The 12812-nt window shown below is 43.8% G+C and overlaps 1 protein-coding gene across 1 annotated transcript; it reads right to left on the minus strand.

Moving 5' to 3' along the window:
• Nucleotides 1-1573: 1573 nt before the first annotated feature.
• Nucleotides 1574-12751, minus strand: LOC140065359 (C3a anaphylatoxin chemotactic receptor-like). Its single transcript, XM_072112952.1, has 3 exons — nucleotides 12697-12751; nucleotides 9133-9210; nucleotides 1574-2640 (listed from the first exon to the last, which is right to left on the minus strand). Coding segments are annotated over exons 1-3 (1032 nt in total). The 5' UTR covers nucleotides 12699-12751; the 3' UTR covers nucleotides 1574-1688.
• Between the last annotated feature and the right edge of the window lie 61 nt (nucleotides 12752-12812).

The raw sequence follows: 12812 nt of genomic DNA on the forward strand, positions 1-12812 counted from the left end.
GAAGCCGAGTTTTTCAGCACAAAAAATGGGCTGAAAAACTCCACCTCGGCTTATAATAGAGTCAAGAAAAAAAAAACAGTGTACTCACCTTCCTACGCAACTCATCTCCCGCCCCCCCCCCCCCCCCCGGCAGGTCCTCTTCTATACAGCGATGCTCCATCATCGGCTCCGTGTCCCACGGTCCGTCACAGGGATCGTGATGTCAGCCACTCACTGACATTCTACTGTGTGTGCCAGTATCAGCACACACCATGATGTCAGCAAGCGGCTGACGTCACGAACCCTGTGACGGACAGCACGTGGACATGGACATGACTAAAAAACTCGGCTTGTACATCGAGTATATACAATAATTTAAAAGAATTTACATCATTCTTCATCATGTCTTCCACCAGGGGATTTCCCTGGTTAAAGACAGTTGAGAAGGCGACATTCATTAGACTTGCTCTTTCCTTGTCCGCTTCCACTATGACCCCCAGGTTATTCTTCAGAGGGTCCACACTCTCTGTTTTTAATTTCTTGTCATTTATATAATTGAAAAATAATTTGGGATTATTTTTGCTCAGGCCATATACAGGGGCTGGCAGGCTATATACTACTACCTATATACTACAGGGGCTGGCTATATACTACAGGGGCTGGCTGGATATTTACTACAAAGGCTGGCAGGCTATATAATAAAGGGGGCTGGCTATATACTACTGGGGGCTGGCAGGCTATACACTACAGGGGCTGGCAGGCTACATACAACAGGGGGTTGGCAGGCTATATACTACAGGGGCTGGCAAGCAATGTACTAGAGGATGCTGGCTGGCTATATACTACAGGGGCTGGCAGGCTATATACTACAGGGGATGGCAGGCTATATAGTACAGGGGGCTGGCAGGCTATATAGTACAGGGGGCTGGAAGGCTTTATAGTACAGGGGGCTGGCAGGCTATATAGTACAGGGTGCTGGCAGGCTATATACTACAGGGAGCTGGTAGGCTATATACTACAGGGGGCTGGAAGGCTATATACTACAGGGGGCTGGAAGGCTATATACTGGGGAGGCTGTGACCAATGCATTTCCCACCCTTGGCTTATACTCGAGTCAATAGGTTTTTCCAGTTTTTTGTGTTAAAATTAGGGGTCTCAGCTTACACTCGGGTCGGCATATACTCGAGTATATACAGTATATATGGATGTCTTTTTCCTTATCTGTCCTCTGTGCTGGATGTGCCACGAAAAATATCACAAGATAAGCAGCTCCTCACAATACAACAACAACAGGATCCACATTTCTGTCCACTTTACCATTAAGAGTCTCCTAATGATTAATGCCCAAACTTTTAGTTATTTGAGGATATGAGACATGTTTTGTGTGGAGCGATAATCCTCTGTCCATCATGGATCCTCATCTCATCATGGACTTCAGCAGTTCATCCTCAGATAAAATAAGTCTCATCAGTTCTGGAAGATTGGATCAGGTCATGTGACCACAGCTACTTATACTACAGGGAATCATACAGCAGGATACAGATATACTAGAATATTATGATATTTTGGTAAAAGATAAAATATTATTATTCCTTATGAGATAGATAGAAGACAGAATTACACAGTTACCCCAAAAATTTTAACGGGAAACCGGTTGTTCATAATTCATATTAGCTGCAGAATACAATGAAGCTGTTTCTACCATTTCTTTATATATGATCTCCTGCAGTGGGGGCAAGGTTAAGATTTTCTTGTTCCCTCCCGGGGTCATCAGGAGGTTCACTTAAGGCTTTTTCTACCCTGAAGGGGATGGATCTCAGGAAATTATGTCTAAAATCTTGGCCCATAAAAACATAAATGATTGGGTTGATGCAGCTGTTAAGATAAACCAGGATGAGAATAATACTATCTACCATAAAATAATATACTGAATACAAGACTGTTAGTGGGTGGATGTAATATGGAGCCCAGCAGATGAAGAAACACAATATAACAGCGGTGATGATCCTGTAGGGTCTCTGAGATCTCTGGGGTCTATTACTTTTTCTAAGTTTGATGCAAATGGTGACATAACTGGTGAAGATGATGAGGAAAGGGATCACAAACATTAGAACAACCCTGATCAGGAGAATAGTCATTGTTTCAGTAAAGCTCTCATCCCTATAAATAGGTAAAATTTCCGTTAAAAAAATAATTAAACCAACCCATAGTATACTAAACACCCAGATAATTCCTGCAGTGATTCTCACTAGTTTCTGTGTCCTATGGACTTTAGCCCAAAATGGCCACATGACCGATACCCAGCGATCAACACTCATGGCCGTCAGGAGGAGAGAACAAGTGGTCATGTTTATACGCAACAGAATATCATAAAAGAAACAGAATAGAAATGATGATGAAGATCGGCACATATCATCTGAAACCAAGCCTGCAATTATAATAGGAAGAGAAGTGCAGCACAGGAAGTCAGCGATGGCCAGGTTGAGGAACCACACGGCACTGATCGTCTTCTTCATCCTGAATCCGGCAATCCAGATGACCAATCCATTCCCGATAATCCCAAGGATGAAAATGATGCTGTATAATGTAATTTTCACTATCTGTATAACGTCCATCTTGTCAGCGGTTGTGTAATTCGTCTTGTAGTTCTCATCAGATGACCTGAGAAGACATGATGGGGAGATGTTAGGCTGGTGAAAGATTTAGGGAGTCATTTATCATTTTTGCACCTTTTTGCTGCGTAATGTCTGTTTTGCTCTTTTTTGGAATGTTACCCCTCAGTTCGCCGTGTGTTGTTTTTGCCCTATGTGTCATTACATTGCGCCTCTTTACAAATGTTTGCGCCTGATTTATTATACTATTGCATCTATATGGGTGCAAATAATTGGGCAATAACTCGCCAGTCCTGACCGTGCTTAGGAAAGGCAGTGGTGTGATTTGCTCAACAAATTGCGCCTTTTTTTTAAAAAAGCCTGCATTTAACAAAGAGCCAAAATGACAAAGACAAATTAGGTGCAAAAAATAGACTCACAACAGGCGCAAAAAGAGCGCAGAGAAGGGGGAAATAAGATAAATGACCCCCTTAGAGTTTCAAAAATCTTTATTTTGTACTCTGAATATACAGATATAACAATGTGACTTTCTGCATCATTATATGTTATCACAAAAGATAACGGTTATTGTGGTGTTATTAGAACTTTATTATATCTGTATATTGAGAACAGGTGGAACATTCAAGGTCACATCATAATGTGCTGGAGGGTCAGACCACCACACTCCACCACTTTGGAACTGGAGGTTACAACACATGGAGCTAGATTGCGCTGCTGCAGAAGATGCAAGTGGGGAGAAGTGGAACCATGGGGACTGCCGGAACCTGAGGTCTTCTTTTTTATGAGGGTAGTGTGCTGGGGATTTCTATATACTTGTGACAGTGGGTGCAGTGTGCTGGAGCTACCTATATACTGGGAGGTTGCAGTGTGCTTATATACTGTGGGAGAAGGGGCTGCAGTGTGCTGGCTCCCTATATTCTGGGGGGAGGGGGTACTACAATGTGCTGGCTACCTATATACTGTGCATGGGGTGCTGCACTGTGCTTGCTTCCTATATACTGTGGGAGGGGGCTGCATTCTGCCGGCCCCTATATACTGGGAGGAGGAGGGACTACAGTGTGCTGGCTACCTACATACTGTGGGGGTGCTGCAGTTTGCTGCCTACATATATACTATAGGAGGGCTGCAGATTTCTGGCTAGCAATATACTGGGGTGGGGCAGTGTGTTAAATACCTATAAACTGGGGGAGGAGGCTGCTGTGTACATATACACTAGGGGCAGTGTGCTGTCTACCTATATACTGTGGGGGTGCTGCAGTTTTCTGGCTACCTATATACTGTGGGAGGGCTGCAGTTTGCTGGCTACCTATATACTGTGGGAGGGCTGCAGTTTTCTGGCCAGCTATATAGTGAGGCTGCAGTGTGTTAAATACCTATATACTGGGGGAGGGGGCTGAACTGTGCTGTCTAACTGTACAGTGGGCAGTGTGCTGTCTACCTATATACTGTGGGGAGGCTGCAGTGTACTGAATACCTATATACTTAGGTGGGGGGCTACAGTGTTATGGCTACCTATATACTGTGAGGGGCGGCAGTGTTATAGCTACCTATATACTGTGGGGGTGCTGCATTGTGCTGGCTACCTATATATTGGGGGGGTACAGTGTGCTGACTACCTATATACTGGAGGCATTGTTCTGATATTTAAAAGAGGTAGCACAGTATATACTTAAACCACGGGCAGAGTATATATATATATTTAATAAAGGCAGGATGGTATTTATTAGAGTAGGCACAGTATATAGCTAATACAGGGGGCACAGTATATAGCTAATACAGGGGGCACAGTATCTATCTACATTTATTACAGAGTTTACAGTATGAATTAAAAGGGCTCACCTGTGCTTCTCTGCCCCTGCCAGCGCACCGCCAGCACAGCTTACCTGTCCTGGCTCCCGACTCGCTCTCCTCCGCTGTGCGTGCACGTCCCCGACTGCTAGGGCACGCGCACGGCAACTTCTCAAAATTTGAAGGCCCAGCGCACCTTTAATTGGCGCTGGCCATTTCACAAAAATTTATTTAAGCCTGCCTCTTCCTGCAAGCCCCTGTCGGATCTTTGTGCCTAGTGCCCTATAGAAAGCCTTGCCTGATGCGTTGTGCTGTTTTTGTGAATTCCCGTTGTGACCCCGGTTCTGTTTCTGACATCGCTCCTTTGCCGCCTGTCCTGACTTGTTGCTACATCTCCGACTTTATCCTGTGCTGCCTGTCCCGACCTCCTGCCTGTCCCCGACTACAAGATTACCTGCCGTTTCTGTACCTCGACCTTGGTTGCCACTGCGGACAAGTCACGCCTGTGGAACGACCTGGTGGTACCACGGCGCAGCAAGTCCAACCCGCTTTGCGGCGGGCTCTGGTGAAAACCGGGTACCACTTAGACTCTGGTCCCAGGTATTGGTTTGTGTCATCGTCCGCAGTGGTTCAAAGGATCCACAACCTCGAAGCCTGACAGTATTCATTATGGAGATACTGTATACATGTAAATTAGAGGGCTCTGTACATATGTAAAATAATTGGAATATTCTATATAGAGGACTTGGTCCTGCTGCTGTGTTTCAGCAGAGCCTAAATCACTATGAGAGCTCAGCTGTATGTGAAAGACAGGCTCCCGCAGTAACAGCTGGCATCGCTATACTCCAAATCCCAGCCGTTTAACCCTATAGACGCTCCGGTCGCCATGGGTATGGGGGAGTTCTAGGTACCCACCCGGCGGGTCGGCATCCTCCGTACAAGGCATGAAGGAACCAACCACTTCGATGGCAGCTCTGGGATCCTATGAGGACCCCAGGGCTGGTGGCAGTAATTGCCTGTTAGATCGTGCATAGCAGCCAATGCGGAATTATGTAATATGCCACAATACATTAGTATTTGCAGTATATTACATTGAACAAGTGATAAAATGTCCCACTCAGGGACAAAGTAAAACAGTCAAAATAAGAATTTAAAGAATAAAATAAAATTGTTACTGAACCTATACGGTAAAAGCCGAATTTTTTTTTTAAAAGAACCTGCAAAAATGACTATATTTTCACATCCAACCTCATTAAAAAAAAAAGGATAAACAGATGCATAACAATTTTTTTTTATACGCAGCTGTTTTAGGGCTTGTTTTTGGCGGGACAAGCTGTACTTTTTATTGGTATCATGTTGGGGTAAATGTTACTGAAAAGTAACATTTACCCCAACATGATACCAATAAAAAGTACAGCTTGTCCCGCCAAAAACAAGCCCTAAAACAGCTGCGTATAAAAAAAAATTGTTATGCATCTGACGATGCAAAAAGAGGCAAATTTCACAACAAACAAGTTCTATGTTCTGCAAGACAAGTCAACCATAAAAAAGCTATACAATTGGGTATCAGCTTAATCGTGGTGACCTATAGAATAAAGATAACCTACAGTATTTACGGCCTACAAAGAAAAAACCCTGAATCAGAAATATCTAATTATAAATTATTATTATATACAGTATATACTCGAGTATAAGCCGACCCAAGTATAACCCAAGACCCCTAATTTTACCACCAAAAACTGGGAAAAACTATTGACTCGAGTATAAGCCGAGGGTGGGAAATGCATTGGTCAAAGCCCCCCCAGTATATAGCCAGCAAGCCCCCAGTAGTATATAGCCAGCAAGCCCCCTGTAGTATATAGCCAGCCAGCCCCCTGTAGTATATAGCCAGTCTTCCCCCATGTAGTATACAGACAGCCCATGTAGTATACAGCCAGCCAGCCCTCAGTAGTATACAGCCACCCCCTAGTAGTATACAGCCAGCCCCCATGTAGTATACAGCCACTCCCTAGTAGTATACAGCCAGCCAGCCCCTAGTAGTATACAGCCAGCCCCCTGTAGTGTAAATACAGCCAACCCCATGTAGTATACAGCCACCCCTAGTAGAAAACAGCCAGACCCCATGTAGTATACAGCCAGCCCCTAGTAGTATACAGTCAGCCATCCTCCAGTAGTATACAGCCAGCCCCCAGTAGTTTACAGCCAGCCAGCCCCCAGTAGTATACAGCCAGCCTGCCCCCAGTAGTATACAGCCAGCCTTGCCCTAGTAGTATACAGCCACCCCCTAGTAGTATACAGCCAGCCCCCATGTAGTATACAGCCAGCCAGACCCTAATAGTATACAGCTAGCCAGCCTCCAGTAATATACAGCCAGCCCTAGTAGTATACAGCCAGCCAGCCCCCAGTATACAGCCAGCTAACCCCCAGTAGTATACAGCCAGCTAGCCCCCAGTAGTATACAGCCATTCCCCAGTAGTATACAGCCAGCCAGCCCCCAGTAATATACAGCCAGCCAGCCCCAGCAGTATACAGCCAGCCAGCCCCTAGTAGTATATAGCCAGCATGCCCCTAGTAGTATACAGCCAGCCTGCCCCCAGAAGTATACAGCCATCCTTCCCCCAGTAGTATACAGCCAGCCATCCCCCAGTAGTATACAGCCAGCCAGCCCCCATGTAGTATACAGCCAGCCCCCCCAGCACTTAAAAAAAATAAACTTATATTTTCAACCTCCGATGCTCAGTGTGGCTCCCCGATGTCGGCGCGGCTCATCTTCTTTCTTCCGCGTGGCTCCTCTTTAACAGCCGGCATGGACATGGCCATGTTTTCTTACAGCTAGCCAGCCCCCAGTAATATTCAGCCAGCCAGCCCCCAGTAGTATACAGCCAGCCAGCCCCTAGTAGTATACAGCCAGCCAGTATACAGCCAGCCAGTTCTCATCCTGGAAATAATAAGCCCTCATATGTCCACATTACAAAAAACTAAACATGTTATAGCCTGTAAAATATGACAATGCAAATCTGCTCTGAATGACTCCTCCTTTCTTCTATTTCCCTGGCCGTGCGCTCATAGACCAGTTTTTCAACACATACAGGGTATCGGCAATCGGAAGGAATTAAGTATCACATTTTGTGGAGCTTTTTGTCATTTAATCCATTGTGAATTTTTGGGCCAAAATTAAAGTATTATCCCAAAAAATTACAAATTGTAAATTCCACCTGCATTTTGTTTTGACCCCTGTAAAACATCTAAAGAGTTAACAAACTTCTTAAAGTTGGTTTATCATACATTTAAGGGTAATTTACTATTGTTTTACTACTATGGTATTTACTGTGGTTGTACTATTATGAGGCTTCTCAAAGTTACTTAAAAACTGAGCAGGTGCCTGTAAATATAGGCTTTGGAGATTTTCATAAAAATGTGAAAAATTGCACACACAATTGTAACCCCCCTTAAAACCTAGAAAAATTAGAGGTTGCATAAAAAGCCCATGCCAACATAAAGGGGACATTCAGTTCTGAAGTTATTTGGGTGCTATGACTATCAGCCTGAAAAGCACAGAGTTTGGAATATTTGAAAATTGCTAATTTTTCTACATTTTTGACAAACTTCTATTTTTTTCATCATTGAATACAAAAGATATCATCCAAATATTTCCACTAATTTGAAGTACAATGACGAGAAAACAGTCTCAAAATGACCTTGATATGTTAAAGTTTTTAAAGGTTATAACCATTGTCACAAGGGTCACGGGTGCTCCCGCGGCCCATATCGAGGGTCGCGGGCTTACCCGTGCCCCACTGGCTCACGCTGCTCACCTCTCCCCGCTCCTGATTCCCATCCGTGCCAGTGCGTGTGCGTCCCCTTCTCCTAGGGCGCGCACAGCGGCTTCAGGAAATTTAAAGGGCCGGCGCACTGTTAATTGGTGCTGGCTATTTCACAGAAATCTATTTAATCCTGCCTCTCCCTGCACACCCTGCCTGATCTTCGTGTTATTGCTTATGAGAAAGCTGTTCTCTGTGCCCTGTGTTTCAATTTCCTGTTGTGACCCCGGACCTGTTCTTGACTTCGCTCTTCCGCTGCCAGCCCTGACCACTTGCTCTGTCCCGGCCCTTGCATCATTGCCGCCTATCATGACCATCTGCCTGTCCCCGACTACGAGATTGCCTGCTGATTCTGTACCTCGACTTTGGCTGCCACCGCGGATAAGTCGCACCTGTGGAACCACCTGGTGGCACCACGCCTCAACAAGACCAACCTGCTTTGCGGCGGGCTCTGGTGAAAGCCAGGTGACACTTAGACTCCGGTCCCAGGTGTCGGCTTGTGTCATCGTCCTTGGTGGTCCAGGGGGTTCACTAATACCGAGCCTTGACAGTCACTTATAGTGACACGGGGCAGATTTTAAAAATTTGGCTTGATCCGAGAGGACTAAAGTGGTTCTTAAGGAGTTAAAGTTTGGGTTTCATCGATCCTGAATTTTGACAAACCCGTTCATCACTAATCCAGATGTGGTAGAGATGTTGTGCTGTAGTTGTGGTAGATCTGATCATGTCAGCTGCTCTCTACAGGATCTTCTGATAAAAAACATCTATAAGAAAGTGTCTCTAGAAGTCTCTGCTCTCATCTTTGTTATTATACAAAGAAACCTCCATGCAGCGTCTCATCCATACACAGGACACAGATTCTTATACTAGGAGAAGAATAATGCTGAATTCTGTGCAATGTCATCACATTCAAATATAAAATATAAACCTACAGGTTGTAGGGACCCAGGTATTCAGGTGTATCGGGTGATGTCAGGTCATAATCTTCTGGATACATTCTGACTGCGCTCCTAAAAAATATAAATGATTCTAATATATTAACAAGAATTACATCTTGTCTATTTATCATCATCTATCATGTTTATTAGTATTTCATGAAATCCGAGGACAGTATACCTTACCAGAGAGGCCAATTCAGGTGTGGGGTTTGGCGGCAGATTTAAAATCTATAGTGAGAAACTCCTCCACAGGACAGCCTAGATCACAAATGATGTTTATAGAAGTAGCTCTGGAAACACACAAATCTATATATCCAAGAGTAATAATAACCCTGAATGCAATGATCTATACACTAACCTGTGATGGATACTATTCAGGTGTCGCTGATTTCTAGAGTACCACCGGCATGACCGCCATATGCTGAAAGGATCCCTCGGTGAGTCACTGTGCATCGCTGCTCCATTACACAATGCTCAGGTTTTCAGAATTGCTGAACAAAACTGTAATTCCTTTAAATAATCCTCATGAATTGCTAGTTTATGTGGAGACAGTTACTGCACTGAAGCCCCGGCTGGTGGCTTCGCTAGAACTGTTTGTCGGAGGTACCGGTAAGGTCACCTTTAGGTACAGAGAGTTGAGTGGGACAAGAAACACTTCCTCCTAATGCATTTTCGAAAGCTTCTGCTTTCTTCCTCAGGCCTGGGTTTGTGGTCTTGCCTCTGTTGTATATATAGACTCCATAATTTGGTACCTCCGATTCTACAGGGATATTTCAACCGTTTACTTTCATGTTTTAAAGGGAACCTACCACCCCGATTCTACCTATAAAGGTAGAAGGGGTGGTAGGTGGATGAATGGGACGTGAGGATAGCCCTTTTTGGGCTAATCCTCACGTCTCGGCTATCTTTTTATAAAGTTTATTGCGGGCATATGCAAATTTATTTATGCGGCTACTGGGGCGTGGAGTAGCCGGACATGAGGCTACTAGTCGCGGCTACTCCATGCCCCAGTAGCCACCTTACTCCGCCTACCATTTAATCTTCAGCACGCAGCTCCTCATAGCTGCGCGCCCTCGTCTGAGTCCCCTGCGTTCTGCGCATGCGCAGAACCCAGGCCTTTGGCTGCGCAGCCGCAGATGCCGCAGATGCCGGGGGACATCTCCAATGATTTTATCTCGGTGTAAGATATCCCAGTATTTATAAAATATTTGTTTAAAAATTCCATAGTCCTTTGAAAATTGTGTGATAATAATTTTAACCAATTTTTAACCCAATTGGTTACTTCTTTTATGAAATCATTTGTTTGTATTTCTCCCCTCGTGTAATTATCCTTCTTACTATTATTTTTCAGAAGTGTTTTTTTAGGGAGATTTGCAACTTCTAGTTTCACTTTTTTATTAGGACTCATTTCTTATCCCTTTTGGGCAAATTTAATTTCTATATTGTCAGCCTCTTCAGTATGTTCTTCGATGTCTGTCCTGATGTCAGGATATCCCTTAACCATATGGGTAAGTGGCAACTGTTTCTTAATATTAAACTGTTACTATCTGTTGGTTTGTTATAGGTTTTTGTTTTTATATTTTCCTTTTTTAATGTATATGGTTAAGTCCAAGGAGTATATTTGGTGTTGATTGTATGTAGGTGTGAATTCAAGGAAGAAGGAGATATCATTGATATTTTTAAGGAATAAAAAACACGTTAGGTGGAAGTGGTTTTTTCCCCACTCAACTCTCCGTACCTAAAAGTGACGTCACCGGTACCTCCAGCAAACAATCCTGGCAGAGCCACCGGCAAGGGCATCATTGGGGCAACTGTTTCCACAGTTTTTGGAGAAATTACAGTTTTGTTTATTAATTCTGAAAACCTGAGCACCGTTTGATGCAGCAGCGACGCACAGTGACTCACCGAGGGATCCTTTCAGCATATGGCGGTCATGCCGGTGGTACTCTAGGAATCAACGACACCTGAATAGTATCCATCACAGGTTAGTGTATAGATCATTGCATTCAGTGTTATTCTTACTCTTATAATTGTCACTAATAGTCAGCGCCGGTAATTTGCATAAAATAGTTTAGTAAACATAACCTTTGGTGATTTTCTCAGTATTATTCTCCCAGCGAAGGCAAATCTAGTAATTTTTCGCTCATATACTTTTTGCGCCAGTGTGTTACACTAACCTTAAATCTATATATACAATACAATAAAGCTTTATTAATCCCTTATGAAATCGTGGTGAACATGGCTCCTGCATGTAGAGTACACTAAAGAAAAAAAATCATAGACAGTCAGAAACACAGACGATAACACATGAAATAGTGTTACAATATGGCTTGGGGGAGGCTTTCGTTGGAGGGGCAAGTTGGGGTTATTAAGTTGGTTTGGCTGCTATTTGAGTCCATTTATTGTAGAAATCAATGGCTCATGATATAAAGGAGTTATATCCAGTTATATCCATCTATTTCATATATATCTAAGAAAAAACACTGTATATCTAGGATAAAGTGGCTACTCACATTAGCACAAAACATCCATCACTCAAACTTACATGGGATTAAAAGGATCTGTCAGCAGTTTTGACGACACAAAGCTTCAGGCAGTGCTATGTATTGACCCTGGAGAAATGTGTAACCAGACCTTTGTGTATGTTTTTGGTAGCAGCAGGACTGTAATATATGGATTTATATTCCAGGATTGTAACTCACACTGTGCTCTATGCTCTCTGCAGCCAGTGTTATAATTATAATTTTGTGTATGTTGTTAGTAGCAGAAAGACTTTAAAATTGGAAAATATATTACAGGATTTGAAGCACTTGAAGCTTCAATGTTTTTCGATTTCTGCACATCCAAACTACTTTGCAGCACCTATCTTCTGCTGTAATATCTAACCAGAAGCCTATTACTGCTCTGATTAAGAAGCAAGGGACTGTGCTGCATGGTCTGTCTTAGGTCTGTTCGTCAGTGAGAGCATAGGAGTCTGCAGACAGACCCAGTCCGCAAAGTGTGTCTGCCACAACCAGTATCCTAACTTCAGGAACTTCTTGTGCCTCAGGTCTATTGCCTAGCAATCAGGGCAAGTCTCAAGTCTGGAGACTTAAGCCCAGAACTGCAGTTCCGCAATCCGGACTCAGTATCTACTGCAGCAGCCCAGCCTGCATATACTATTAGGCTGTGGGTAAACTTCCTGTGGACTGGCTCTCCATGACTCTTCCAGCTTAAGAAATCTGTTTTCATCATTTTGGCCATTGCCTGCTGTTAAGTAAAGAACTGTAAGTTGATTTGCACAATGTTGCCTCCGTCAGATCCCTGGATATGGCTGATTACCAACACGGGCTTCCCCATCCATCACCCAGGGATTCATCCTACCGACACCTAGGTTGCCCCAGGGAGAAACCATTACATCAGCCTCTCCCTCTATATTTCTTGCACACACCACCTGATGCAGACCTGCCAGGCTTTAGGTCAGCCCTCTGGTCCCTATACCAAGCAAAATTCAAGCCTTTAGATAAAATAGATTCCTCCGATTCAGTTATAATATATGAAGACAAACTGACAACTTACATGTTCTCCGTCGTCTTTGGGATATTGTTCAGCGGTGTTTCCTCTCTCCTCTCCTTGGGCGTTTTTTGTCTTATTTTGATGTTTTGGAGATTTATAATACGATGGAGGAAGTGGTT

The sequence above is a fragment of the Engystomops pustulosus genome, chromosome 6, assembly GCF_040894005.1.
Source record: "Engystomops pustulosus chromosome 6, aEngPut4.maternal, whole genome shotgun sequence".
Taxonomy (NCBI): Eukaryota; Metazoa; Chordata; class Amphibia; order Anura; family Leptodactylidae; genus Engystomops; species Engystomops pustulosus.